Genomic DNA, 14591 nt, shown 5'->3' with positions numbered 1-14591 from the left:
CATATAGATGTGTGAGAACTTCCCAATGGTGTAGTTAGTGTACCCAATTTGATTTCATTCAAAATAATCTCACTATCAAAGTGGCCTATATATTAGCGCTGCGGAATCTGTTGGCGCTCTACAGATAACCGATAATAATAATATATATATTAGGCAACAAAAGTGCATCAATTACCAGAATTGTAATATTGGTGTAAAAGCATTAACACATTGACCAGGGAGAACAAGAATAGAACCCCCGATTGGGGAAAAAAATGAAGGTACAAAATGCCGTAAGCCTACTTATGCAGTGGGTCCTGGAATACCGTAATTAAACTCTAGAGAGTCACGTATATGGTGGCTGACTGTAGTAATAGGATCAATTAATATAACAACTGCAACAGGTTGTTACCCTTAATCAGTATCGGCTAGCAACCACGGCTGGCATAGTGATGTCGTATAAATCATGAGACATTAATATTATTACCCCTTATTACGGGAATGTCTATGTAGTATTATAACTTAGCTAGTTAAGTGGTGCTGTGTTGGAGTGCACTGAGAATTGTATGCACCTGGGATACTAACAAATACGGGTAGGTAGTTATCACGGTCGGAAAACCGACTAGAGATTATTGGGAGACTGGGCAGTACGTTACTGGGGAATACAACCAGTCGGGTGGACAATCAGAACTACTAGATATCCATTAACGTTGTTCAATATTTAACTAGAGTAGAGTAATGTCAGGTATATACATCAAAGGTAATTAGTTATTGGGTATCATATTTGTCTCGAAAGGTAATGACAGTAGGCATCAGTTAACCAAGTAGTTACACCTAAAATAAATTAAACTATTACTACAGCGACACCATTTGTCAGCCAAATGCAGAGTAGCATTACCAGTAAACAACTATTATATCTAAAGGGTGCAGGAGAATGCCGATGCAGGTTAAAAAATATATCTGAGAGTCAGGAGAGAGACTACTAAGTCCCTACTCCCCCTAACATGTTTTGCACAACTTCTTTATCAAAGGTGGGGTGCCCGCCTCTGATCCGGACATTTATAGGTTTATGGCAGAGTGACGATATGGATAAAGAGCAATCCAATAGGTGGAAATGCGTACTGACAGCCGATTGGTCAGTAAGAGGGGCGTGATAGCCCTACTGTGTTATCTATGTATACTGACATATGGAGGTTACTAGGTAACCACAATCCTGTTTAGATCGTAGTAAGGATAAACAAACGGAAATAATTAAAAGGGTAAATGAGAAAACTAGTACAGGATATAAATAGCATATAGTGGTATGAATATATTGGGACAGACTAAGAGTTGCGCTGTAACGATCTTGGATTGTACACAATTTCAACACATTGCTTGTATTGAACCGTACCACAAGTTTTTTTAGATATCTGAGTAACCAAAATCACTTTTCTCCTCGCTAGAATCATCATATGGTTAAACACACAGAATGAATTCACATAGTATGTAAAAAACATACATTATGTCGCTATAATGAGATAAATTAGCTATCACTGTAAGGATCTTGAGATGTACAAAAATGTACCTAGATACTTATATTAGGTTGCACACAAATTGTGTTAGATGTATGTGTAGAAAACAATAATGTGAATTGTATGTAACGAAATGGAAGCCACTTCCCAGGTGACTCACATTACATATACAGAATAAAAGGAGAAGATATCTCCTAAACGTTATAGATGTCACAAATTGCACTAACAATGTGGAACAAATGTCAAAAGCGGTGAGAGTTGTGTGATGGTGATGAGCCCGCCAGATGGGGGCGAGAGCATCATAGGTGAAAGGGGTATAGTGAGAATGTTCAACAAGTGATCGGATTACTAGGATCCCAGACAATATAATAATTCATTACTATGGGATAAAGTGAAGGAAGATGATGGGTGATAAGCTAATATAATAAGGTGTGTAATCGTCATTAAAAGGGAGTCTTATAAGGATATGGACGACAGGTGAAGTGTAGTCGCCCTAGGAATTACAGGAATGAAGGGTCAAGTAAATAATACAATGGGCATAAAGTAAAAAACCAGTGAGCCAAAAGTCAAAACAAGGTTATGTGAACAAAATGTGAAAACATGGCACAACGAAAGGGGACAACCAGGGACTGGGTGGTGAGAAAAAAGTGGCAAACCAATTGCGTAATTGTATGATAAAATTGGTGTGTCTGTCTCTATATGTAAATACCACTTGGAAATTAAACTATGTTCTAATTATAAAAAACAATAAAAATTATTCCGCTTGTTTAACCCTTTGGGGTGAACACAGTCTAGGAGGTAAATCCATCTACATTCTCCTAGACTCTCTAGAGTTTAATTACGGTATTCCAGGACCCACTGCATAAGTAGGCTTATGGCATTTTGTACCTTCATTTTTTCCCCAATCCGGGGTTCTATTCTTGTTCTCCCTGGTCAATGTGTTAATGCTTTTACGCCAATATTACAATGCTGGTAATTGATGCACTTTTGTCGCCTAATATATATAGGCCACTTTGATAGTGAGATTATTTTGAATTGAATCAAATTGGGTACACTAACTACACCATTGGGAAGTTCTCACACATCTATATGCCTATGGTAAAATTAGTAATATAGCCTACTCAGGCACAATATCATATTTGATATGCTATGGTACTCATCTCTTACTATGGGACATAACTAGATAATGCTACACTTATTAGTAGGCGTGGTTCCCTTACCCTGGTAATTTGGTACTCGCAGACAGTTTATCTAACCAATTGTGAATACGTCAGTGCTATCTCCCATGCACATGTATGACTAGTGATCATTTCTTACACCTTGGTAGTAGACAGTAGACAACGTGATTTAGGAGTACAGGTGGCAATGCCCTTGTGTTTTTATGTTACCATTTCTTTTATGATCCAATATTAATAAAAGTTAAGTTTTAACCCCTTCATTCCGGATGTTTACAATGTTATATTTCCCCTCTGATTATACTTCACTTTTGTGTTGTTGAGTGCTACACATGTACACACTTTCCCAGTAGCCCACTGGTTCTTTGTGCTAACAGTTTCTCTTGGTGTACAGCACCTGCCTTATTTATCACGTTGATATAGTCCTGTCACTATGAATAGTAACATTTGACTTTAATCTCAACCTGTTTAGGCAACAACATACGTCGTGCCATTGTTGTTTCTCCTTTTCCCCGCACTTTAGACTCTATACAATACAAGCGTCACACCAGGGTCATTTCTTATCTCAGTCTCTCCTACGCATACTTATAATAAAGTCCATGTCACTGATTTGAAGTTACATTGGCTCCTGCACTCTCTTATTGCCCATATATCCTGCAATTAGTTCTTAAATGTTATTTCTAGAATTTGTAACTTTCTCACACTACAAAGATTCTGTTATATCTGTTATGCTGCTTTTTCACTACCAAATCCGTCCTGTTACACTGAATTACCTTAAAAGGGATATGAAACCCAAACATAGAATTGTTTAAAAAAAAATATCTAATTAACTTCTATTATAAAATACGTTTCATTACATGGTTTTCCTTGTTGAAGAGAACCCTAGAAAGGTGTCTGGAGCACCACATGGCAGGGAATACTGCTGCCATCTAGTGCTCTTGCAAATCAATAACATTCTTGCAAAACTGCTGCCATATAGTGCTCCAGAAATGTGCAGGCTCCTGAGCTTACATCCCTGCTTTTTAAACAAAAGATACCAAGAGAACGTAGAACATTTTACAATAGAAGTAAATCATAAAGTTTTTTAACCCCTTGTGTCATTTGGACATAGAACTACATTATGCAGTACATAGCCCATTGTACCGCATAATGTAGATCTACAGCCGACATGGTGGAAGCCAAATGTCAACTGTTTTCCGAACAATGGGGATCTCAGAGCTTTTACAACTATTTGTGTCATGATTACACAAGCGGTATGTAAATAATTTCAAATAGAAAGCCAAAGTTTGTGAAAAAGTAAACAATTTTTTTACATGATTGCATTTGACAGCAAAATGGAGCATGAAATATACCAAAATGGGCCTAGATCAATTCCTTTGAAAAAAAAAAAAAAAATTATATATATATATATATATATATATATATATATATATATATATATATATATATATATATATATATATATATATATATTTATTTATTAGGGCTGCACGATTAATCGCATATGCGATTTAAAACCGCGATTAACCGCTGTGGTTTTAAAACTGTGAGAGTATGCGTTTTAGCCCCGCCCCTTTTGACGTCACCTATGGGGTACAGGAGGGCTGGTGTCATGTCGAATTGTCAAACTCTTCAGGATTTGGAACCCTGTCACTTCCGGTGACGTCACTCTGCATGCGCAAGAGGCCCAACCTCCTAAAATCAGCTGTTCCAAATTGCTCCATCGCACGCCACCGACTTGCCGTGTCCGCCTTGCGACATTGAGCCAACTTACGGGGGAGCGCTGTGGCTGATGCGGGTTACAGGGAGGGGGGGTGCGCTGGGACTTATGTGGGTTGGGGGCTGATGGTGGTTACAGGCAGTGCTTATGATGTTAAAGGGGGTGCTTATTGGGGGGGTTACAGTGGGAACTGATGGGACTTATGTAGGTTACACAGGGGGTGCTGACATGCACTGACTTCAATCCATCCTTAGCGCCTCTGCGGTACAGCAATCCCTAATCACAATATATGTCTGTATGTATATATGTGTGTATGTATGTGTAAAGATTCTGTAGTTTTGAATACATTTTTAATGAAAAATTAAGGTGTTATAGTAATTTATAAGAAAATCGCAAAAACAATTGCGATTTACCCCCCCATATCGCACAGACCTAATATATATATATATATATATATATATATATATATATATATATATATATATATATATATATATATATATATATATAGTTTTGATAAGTAAATAAAACAAAAACAATGCTCTATTTCTGTTTAAATGGAGTGATAGCAAAAAAAAAACAAAAAAAAAAAAAAAACAGTATTTTGGGCAAGTTTTTCTCTGAAATTCCTTGTCGCGAAGGGGTTAAAACTGCATACTCAATCTGAATCACAAAAGACTATTTTTGGGTTTCATATCCCTTTAAAGCTGACTCGCAAGTATGTGTACAGTGAGTACAAAAACATTCAAAGTAATGATCTTTTAATTAAAAAAGGCTAAGCATTCTTGCTACTTTATTATATATATATATATACATACACATATATATATATATGTACTTTATCATTATCATTTGTGCTTTATCAGATGCAACTACACCAGACAACACTTTTTATGAGGAGCCAGATCTAGTTTGTGAAGAGCAGAATTTAGAATATAAACACCCTCTATTTCAAAGGGACTATTCTGCTTTCAAGTTTACAGTTCAAGGAGGACGATACGGGACAAGAGTATATAAACAGAAGCGCCTATTACATACCTCATAAGTTGAGGTTGAACCAGGTGAGAGCGGATTTTTTCCAACTGTTAAAGTATAAGTGATTTATTTAAAACGTACTACACGAAGTGTGCCTCTGGGCGCTTGTTTTGTCTCACACTCTTCTAGATCACTAAGAGGAACCTTGCCCTGCGGGGGATCTTTCTTCTTCTCTCAGACGAGCAGCCTACTCCTCCACAGCACACAGGAACTAGCATTGTGGATATTAATGAATAATATACATCCATAGACTTGCCATACTTGACAGAATGAGACTGTTTGCTGCCTAACTAGCAAGGGTTTTGCGTATACATATATTTTCCAGTAGTGGATGGGAAGATATATTAAGACCAGCAGTACACTCATAAACTTCTAGCGCTGATCTCTTTTATTTATATATATATATATATATATATATATACATACATACACACACATATACACACACACATACAGGTGAAACTAGAAAAATAAGAATATTGTGCAAAAGTTCTTTTAATTTCAGTAATGCAACTTAAAAGGTGAAACTAATATATGAGATAGACTCATTACATGCAAAGCAAGATAGTTCAAGTCGTGATTTGTCATAATTGTGATGATTATGGCTTACATCTCATGAAAACCCCAAATCCACAATCTCAGAAAATTAGAATATTGTGAAAAGGTGCAATATTCTAGGCTCAAAGTGTCCCACTCTAATCAGCTAATTAAGCCATAACACCTGCAAAGGGTTCCTGAGCCTTTAAATGGTCTCTCAGTCTGGTTCAGTAGGAATCACAATGATGGGAAAGACTGCTGACCTGACAGTTGTGCAGAAAAGCATCATTGACACCCTCCATAAGGAGGGAAAGCCTCAAAAGGTAATTGCAAAAGAAGTTGGATGTTCCCAAAGTGCTGTATCAAAGCACATTAATAGATAGTTATGTGGTAGCGAAAAGTGTGGAAGAAAAAGGTGCACAAGCAGCAGGGATGACCGCAGCCTAGAGAGGATTGTCAGGAAAAGGCCATTCAAAAGTGTTGGGGACTTTCACAAGGAGTGGACTGAGGCTGGAGTCAGTGCATCATCAAAAGCCACCACACACAGACGGATCCTGAACATGGGCTTCAGATGTCGTATTCCTCTTGTCAAGCCACTCCTGAACAACAAACAACATCAGAAGCGTCTTACCTGGGCTAAAGAAAAACAGACCTGGTCTGTTGCTCAGTGGTCCAAAGTCCTCTTTTCTGATGAGAGCAAATTTTGCATCTCATTTGGAAACCAAGGACCCAGAGTATGGAGGAAGAATGGAGAGGCACACACAGCAAGATGCTTGAAGTCCAGTGTGAAGTTTCCACAGTCTGTGTTGATTTGGGGAACCATGTCATCTGCTGGTGTTGGTCCACTGAGCTTCATTAAGTCCAGGGTCAACGCAGCCGTCTACATGGAGATTTTGGAGCACTTCATTCTTCCTTCCGCAGACGAGCTCTATGGGGATGCTGACATAATTTTCCAGCAGGACTTTTCACCTGCCCACACTGCCAAAAGCACCAAAACCTGGTTCAATCACCGTGGGATTACTGTGTTTGATTGGCCAGCAAACTCGCCTGACCTGAACCCCATAGAGAATCTATGGGGCATTGCCAAGAGAAAGATGAGAGACATGAGACCGAGCAATGCAGAAGAGCTGAAGGCCGCTATTGAAGCATCCTGGTCTTCCATAACACCTCAGCAGTGTCACAGGCTGATAGCTTCCATGCCATGCCACATTGAGGCAGTAATTGCTGCAAAAGGGGCCCAAACCAAGTACTGAGTACATACAGTGTGCATGCTTATACTTTTCAGAGGTCCAATATTGTTCTATGTACAATCCTTGTTTTATTGATTGCATGTAATATTCTAATTTTCTGAGATTGTGGATTTGGGGTTTTCATGAGCTGTAAACCATAATCATCACAATTATGACAAATCACGGCTTGAACTATCTTGCTTTGCATGTAATGAGTCTATCTCATATATTAGTTTCACCTTTTAAGTTGCATTACTGAAATAAATGAACTTTTGCACAATATTCTAATTTTTCGAGTTTCACCTGTATATATATATATATACACACATATACATATATACACACACACAGTATATATATTGCAGTCTATATATAAGCAATACCTTTACGTGAATATCCAAGGAAGCCACCAAAAACCAAAAGAGCAGCATAACCAAAACCAATCCAGTCCACTGCCATGATTCTAGAAGAAATACAGGAAAGTGCACATTACTGTAGGGGTATCAAGCATTCATGGGTAGCAGCTACATTATTATGAACAATGCAGAGATAACCAGACCATGTCACCTACGTGTACTGATTTATAACCCTTCTGAATTGTCATAGCCCAGGTGTAAAAAACAGGGAAACTCTAGTAACCCTGAGCTTTTAGTAGTTGTTTTTTTTGCCCAGCCACTGAGGATAGGGAGATCATTCGTTGCATCCAAAATAATTGTTGCTTGAAAATAAATGCTATGTGTAGTAGAAACAAGTGTACAGTCAAATACTAAAAAGAACAGCATCAAGCTAACTAACCACAGAAAACTGGTATAAATAAAAACATATTCTACTGATAAATAAATAAGTGCCATTATCCTAACAATCACCTGGCAAAACAAATGATTACTGCTTTGAAATAAGGGTATTCATGTCCCATTATGTATTGTGTGGGAACATCCTGATTATAATCTGTTTTCTAATCACTATCGGGTAATAAGTGTTGCTATATTGATCTCCTGATTGCCACCTGAGCATGTGACCACCTCACATAAAAAGGGTCTTCTCATCTTTCAAAAGAGGGGTCACTTGCTAAATTGTAGTGCACCCAAAAAATCACCTACCACACAAATTACAATTTCTATGGTAGTCAACTACTACCTAGAAAGGCATTAGACCCCACAATTGAAAGAAAAAAAACTCACACTGATCCAATCAGCATCGCTAGTCGCAGGACACAGCTGTGTAACTTGCGCTGCTGATTGGATCAGTGGTTTAGGCACAGAACCAGCAGTGCTCTGCAGATCCAAAGCAGTACTTTGCAGTGGTTAAACATACATTAGTGCAGGGTCACTAGTCTTTTTTTCGACTATTATGGCCCATTAACAAGTGCTGCGTCATATACACAGCAATTTGTAATTTATGATTTTTGTTATGAAAAATAGGATTTCTGAAAAACTACCATTTTTATTTTATAAATACAGAAATCATAGTGAATGAAGAAATTCTGTGATGAGTCAAGTAATATCAAAATACAAAGATAAAAGCAAGTTTTTGTCTGCAGGTGAATAAATGTTTACAAAATGTGACAAGATTGGATTAGAAGATATTATGTAATGAATACAATATCAATGTATTTATATTGGCTCCAGTATATTCAGTGAGTAAATCCAAAAAGTTTCCATCTTACGTAACTGGAACAATCTGTTCCCACCTTCCTAGGTCTGTTGGACCTGTTCCATGACCACTAAGGTAAAGTGTCTATGGGATTTGTTACACATCTTTTTCAAATGCAGAGACACAGCCTGTTTGGGTGAGACTGTTCGCTTGCATGTTCTTATGCACTGCAGTCAATTTGTCTTGTATGTGAAAGAGCACCAGGTGCAGCATCTACTTTCACAGTTTCCCTAGCCTAAGAAAAAACTAAAGCACACAAAAAGAAGACTGGAAGTTGTCTATTTTTCTCTCACAATATGTGAAGAACTTGTATAAAAATAGTGGTATTAGGCTTTGTGCAGCTGCTGGGGAATCCTTGATGTGTGTGGATTCCCCCCACATATGCTAAGAACTGCAAGGCCCTTTAAAGTGATGATAAAAATAGCTCCGGGATGTTTGTGATATTTTAGATGGAGTTTAATTCATCAGTGGTAATAAAGATGCGCTGTAACTTACTTTTTAATGTAGATATGAAATTAAAATTCCCAACGCTCCGTCGCCAACTTCAAAAGTAAATTTTTCTGAGAGCCAACAGTTTGAATTGTTATCCAATCAGCATTCTCCCCATATGGCACATTTTGTTGTAGCTAGAACACTGATTGGAGAAAAATTCAAACCGTTAGCTCTCAAAAAAAACAACTTCTGAAGTGGGCGGCAAAGCGCCGGATATTTGAATTTCATATTTACATTAAAAAGTAAGTTATAGCTCATCTTCATTACAACTGATGAATGAAAGTCCATTTAAAATTACCCGCAGGTAATCAACATTTCACACGAGGGCAATTTTGCGCTCGCGTGCAATCCCGCTCCCTGCCCGTGTACAGCCAATCACGCGCGGGCAGGAGCTGTCAATCTCTTCGTTGGACTCGACCTTGGAAATTGAATTTCGCCACCTTAGATGGTGGCGAAAAGGTTAAAGGGACATTCTACACCAAAATTTTTATTGTTTTAAAAGATAGATAATCCCTTTATTACCCATTTCCCAGTTTTGCATAACCAACACAGTTATAATAATATACTTTTAACCTCTGTGATTATCTTGTATCTAAGCCTCTGCAAACTGCCCCTTTTTTAAGTTCTTTTGACAGACTTGCAGTCTAGCCAATCAGTGCCTGCTCACAGATAACTTCTCGTGCACGAGCACAGTGTTATCAATATGAAATATGTGAACTAACACCCTCCAGTGGTGAAAAACTGTTAAAATGCAAACTGAAAGAGGTGGGCTTCAAGGTCTAAGAAATTAGCATATGAACCTCCTAGGTTAAGCTTGCAACTAAGAATACCAAGAGAACAAAGCAAAATTGGTGATAAAAGTAAATTGGAAAATTGTTTAAATTTACATGCTCTATCTGAATCATGAAAGTTTATTTTGGCCTAGACTGTCCCTTTAAGGAAGCGGCGGTCTGGTGACCGCTGCTTGATAAATTACGGCAAGCAAGTTCTTGTGAGATCTTGCAGCCATAGGGCTTTGGTAAATCGAGCCCATAGTACATTGAGCAGTGTTTCTTTCATCCAGTCCTTGGGGCACACTAAAAGGACAGATTTTCAGGTTACCTGAACCTTAAAGGTGAAATAATTGTTTAACCCCTTAATGACCGAGGACGTACGCCATACGTCCTCAGAAAAAAAGGCAGTTAACGCCTGAGGACGTATGGCGTACGTCCTCGGTTTGGAAAGCAGCTGGAAGCGATCCTCATCGCTTCCAGCTGCTTTCCGGTTATTGCAGGATGCCTCAATATCGAGGCATCCTGCAATAACAATTTGTACCCCTCCGGTGCAGAGAGAGCCACTCTGTGGCCCTCTCTACACCAGACATCGATGGCCGCAATCGTTGGTGGGTGGGAGCTGCAGTGGGAGGCGGGTGGGCGGCCATCGATGGTTTCTGACACACAGAGGGGGGCGGGATCGGGGGCGGGAAAGTCAGGGGCGCGCACAGACAAGCGCGCGTGCACGGGGGGCGGCGGGCGGGCGCGTGCACGGGGAGGGAGGGGGTGGGAACCACTTACACTACACTATGTAAGTGGGAGGAAGAGGGGGAATAAATGCCCCAAAAAAAGTAATCTAAGGGATCTGGGAGGGGGTGGGGGTAGGGGTTGGTCGTGGGGAAGCTACACTACAGAAAACCATAAAAAAATAAAATAAAAAAGAGAAAATATATTGTAAACTGGGTACTGGCAGACAGCTGCCAGTACCCAAGATGGCCCCCAATAATGCAGAGGGGGGGTTAGAGAGCTGTTTTGGGGGGGATCAGGGAGGTTGGGGGCTAAGGGGGGATCCTACAAAGCATATGTAAATATGCTAAAGATTTTTTTTATTTTTTTTTTTAAAAAAACATGTTTATTTTAGTACTGGCAGACTTTCTGCCAGTACTTAAGATGGCGGGGACAATTGTGGGGTGGGGGAGGGAAGGGAGCTGTTTGGGAGGGATCAGGGGGTCTGATGTGTCAAGTGGGAGGCTGATCTCTACACTAAAGCTAAAATTAACCCTGCAAGCTCCCTACAAACTACCTAATTAACCCCTTCACTGCTAGCCATAATACACGTGTGATGCGCAGCAGCACTTAGCGGCCTTCTAATTACCAAAAAGCAACGCCAAAGTCATATATGTCTGCTATTTCTGAACAAAGGGGATCCCAGAGAAACATTTACAATTATTTGTGCCATAATTGCACATGCTGTTTGTAAATAATTTCAGTGAGAAACCTAAAATTGTGAAAAATTTAGCGTTTTTTTTTAATTTGAACGCATTTGGCGGTGAAATGGTGGCATGAAATATACCAAAATGGGCCTAGATCAATACTTGGGGTTGTCTACTACACTACACTGAAGCTAAAATTAACCCTAGAAGCTCCCTACATGCTCCCTAATTAACCCCTTCACTGCTGGGCATAATACACGTGTGGTGCGCAGTCGCATTTAGCAGCCTTCTAATTAGTAAAAAGCAAAACCAAAGCCATATATGTCTGCTATTTATGAACAAAGGGGATCCCAGAGAAGCATTTACAACCATGTATGCTATAATTGCATAAGTTTTTTGTAAATAATTTCAGTGAGAAACCTAAAGTTTGTGAAAAAAATTGTGAAAAAGTGAACAATTTTTTTTATTTGATCGCATTTGGCGGTGAAACGGTGGCATGAAATATACCAAAATGGGCCTAGATCAATACTTTGGGATGTCTTCTAAAAAAAAATATATATATACATGTCAATGGATATTCAGGGATTCCTGAAAGATATCAGTGTCCTAATGTAACTAGTGCTAATTTTGAAAAAAAGTGGTTTGGAAATAGCAAAGTGCTACTTGTATTTATGGCCCTATAACTTGCAAAAAAAGCAAAGAAGATGTAAACATTGGGTATTTCTAAACTCAGGACAAAATTTAGAAACTATTTAGCATGGGTGTTTTCTGGTGGTTGTAGATGTGTAACAGATTTTGGGGGTCAAAGTTAGAAAAAGTGTGTTTTTTTCCATTTTTTCCTCATATTTTATACAAATTTTTATAGTAAATTATAAGATATGATGAAAATAATGGTATATTTTGAAAGTCAATTTAATGGCGAGAAAAACGTTATATAATATGTGTGGGTACATTAAATGAGTAAGGGGAAAATTACAGCTAAACACAAACACCGCAGAAATGTAAAAATAGCCTTGGTCCCAAACGGACAGAAAATGGAAAAGTGCTGTGGTCATTAAGGGGTTAATCAGTAACCATGGTTAGTAACTTGCTGTCATCCAAGGTAAATCTAAAAATATGGCCTGTTAGTATACCCCGATGACTGGGATTAAGAAAAACTAACCAAGAGTATAAAAAAAAAAAAACCTCTGAAACAGAGGAATCTCTTCTCTTATATGAGGGATGTGTGTAGGTGATGAATATTGTATTTAGTGTAGATAGGCTAATTTGGAGCCATTATACATTAAAGGGCCACTGTAAGTAAATATTTTCTATGCCTGTTACCAACTAACTACCCCAAATACGCTTTTTATCAATAGCATTTCATTAACATATCTCTACCGTATATCAGAAATCTTGTCTGCAAATTTAATTGTTTTCCAAACCCACTCCGTGGGTATCCTTTGCTCTGTACCAATCCGTTTACAATACCTAGGTTTCAAAATGGCGCTTTAAACACAAAGTTATTGGTTTAAGTATTTTGAACACTCAGTGCTGAAAATAGTGGGCAGGATAACGTGACATCACCGGCGAATAAAAGATATAACTTTTAGAACGTTATGAAACTTCGTTTTGGAGAAAATATTGGTCAGTAGGTTTTAATTAATGTTTATTAACTTTAATATGTTAGATGTTACATAAAGTAATCCTTCAAGTATGGTGCTTGTCATAAAAATGTCAATGGCAGGGGCATGAAAACTTTTAAAGTACAGATTGGTGCTCAAGTCCTCATTAAGAGTTTCACATGTCCCTTTGTCAAAATAAGGGTTGCATTTTATCTGTCTGGTGGCTAGGATCCCTCTATGTGTCACCTCTGGAAAGCTGTTACACCCTGGCTTTTCCTGAGTACAGTTAAATGTTCTATATACCATAGGCCACAGGGTATGCAGCCTAACCAGATATTTAGAAAGTTATCTTATTTATGGGGCACAAACAATGTAATAAACGTGTAGCTCTCTTGCACCAAATGAGATTACACAAGGTTTGGTTTTTTTTGCCATTGTGAAAATGTTTCCATTAATATTAATCCAACTAAATAGTGCTAGTAAGTAAGTAACTATACATTGCCAAGATAATATTAACCATTATTTTCAGTTCCTCAAAATCCATGAGAATTTAGTCACGGGTAGATCACATGCACGACACTCTTGTTATAATCTCTTTTAATGAATATACTGGGAGCATTTCAATACTAGATTTTCCTACAAAATTGTGTATATGTTGTGTTTTCTGAGCACACCTTTTTGACAACCATCGTGTACGTGTAAATTGTCCAGTTTCCTGCATTATCAACTAATTCTTATCAAAGAAATATCCCAGCAAGACAGGCAATGCTCTTCTATTGTGCACTTATTTATTAATGCTGTATTTGTGATAAAGCACATTGTATACTTCGTTTTGTAATCAAGTGTTACAAAAAGCATTTTGTTCAGTGATTACACAACATTTCTCCCCATGCCTGAATTGATACAGATTACAGATTAGGCAGTAAGAAATGATTTTACAATACACAGCCCAGCAATATACAGCTGCTGCTATAGCCCCCTGATACAAGGGACTAATATGACGTTGCGTTTATTTTCCAGAGTATTTGCATTACAAACCTACCTCTAACACCAGGCAGCCCAGGAATAATGCAGAGTCTAATGCTGTCACTTCCTGGTTCCGCCTGCTGTTTCTACCCTTTAAACTTCAAAGGTGTCTGGCTGCAGACTGGAGCTCCACTCTAAACAGGAAATATGTGACCTCCACTCAAAGGTTTTTTTTTAATCAACTTTAATGTAACAAACAACCTATAGACAATCATTCTGAAAACTAAACATTTTGCAGCTATCTTGAGAAGGGTCTAGCTGCAGACTGGAGCAAAGTAGTCTAGCTGCAGACTGGAGCTCCACTCTAGACAGGAAACATGTGACCTCCACTGACTCTAGACAGGAAACATGTGACCTCCACTCAAAGCTTTTTTTTTTTTTTTTAATCAACTTTAATGTAACAAAAAAGCTATAGACAATCATTCTGAAAACGAAACATTTTGCA

The 14591-nt window shown here is 38.3% G+C and overlaps 1 protein-coding gene across 1 annotated transcript in view; it reads right to left on the bottom strand.

Annotated features, from left to right (window-relative positions):
- TMEM14A (transmembrane protein 14A) overlaps nucleotides 1–14226 on the bottom strand; it is a 48277-nt gene extending 34051 nt beyond the window's left edge. The window contains exons 1-2 of the mRNA XM_053710376.1: nucleotides 14163–14226; nucleotides 7570–7649 (exon numbers count right to left, since the gene is read on the bottom strand). Of these exons, the coding sequence (XP_053566351.1) occupies nucleotides 7570–7645 (76 nt within the window). The 5' untranslated portion in view covers nucleotides 7646–7649; nucleotides 14163–14226. The remainder of the gene's footprint in view (nucleotides 1–7569; nucleotides 7650–14162) is intronic.
- Between the last annotated feature and the right edge of the window lie 365 nt (nucleotides 14227–14591).

The sequence above is a fragment of the Bombina bombina genome, chromosome 4 (assembly GCF_027579735.1).
Source record: "Bombina bombina isolate aBomBom1 chromosome 4, aBomBom1.pri, whole genome shotgun sequence".
NCBI classification, from domain to species: domain Eukaryota; kingdom Metazoa; phylum Chordata; class Amphibia; order Anura; family Bombinatoridae; genus Bombina; species Bombina bombina.
The sequence above is the reverse complement of the archived record's forward strand: the minus strand, read 5'-3'. Positions and strand labels throughout refer to the sequence as shown.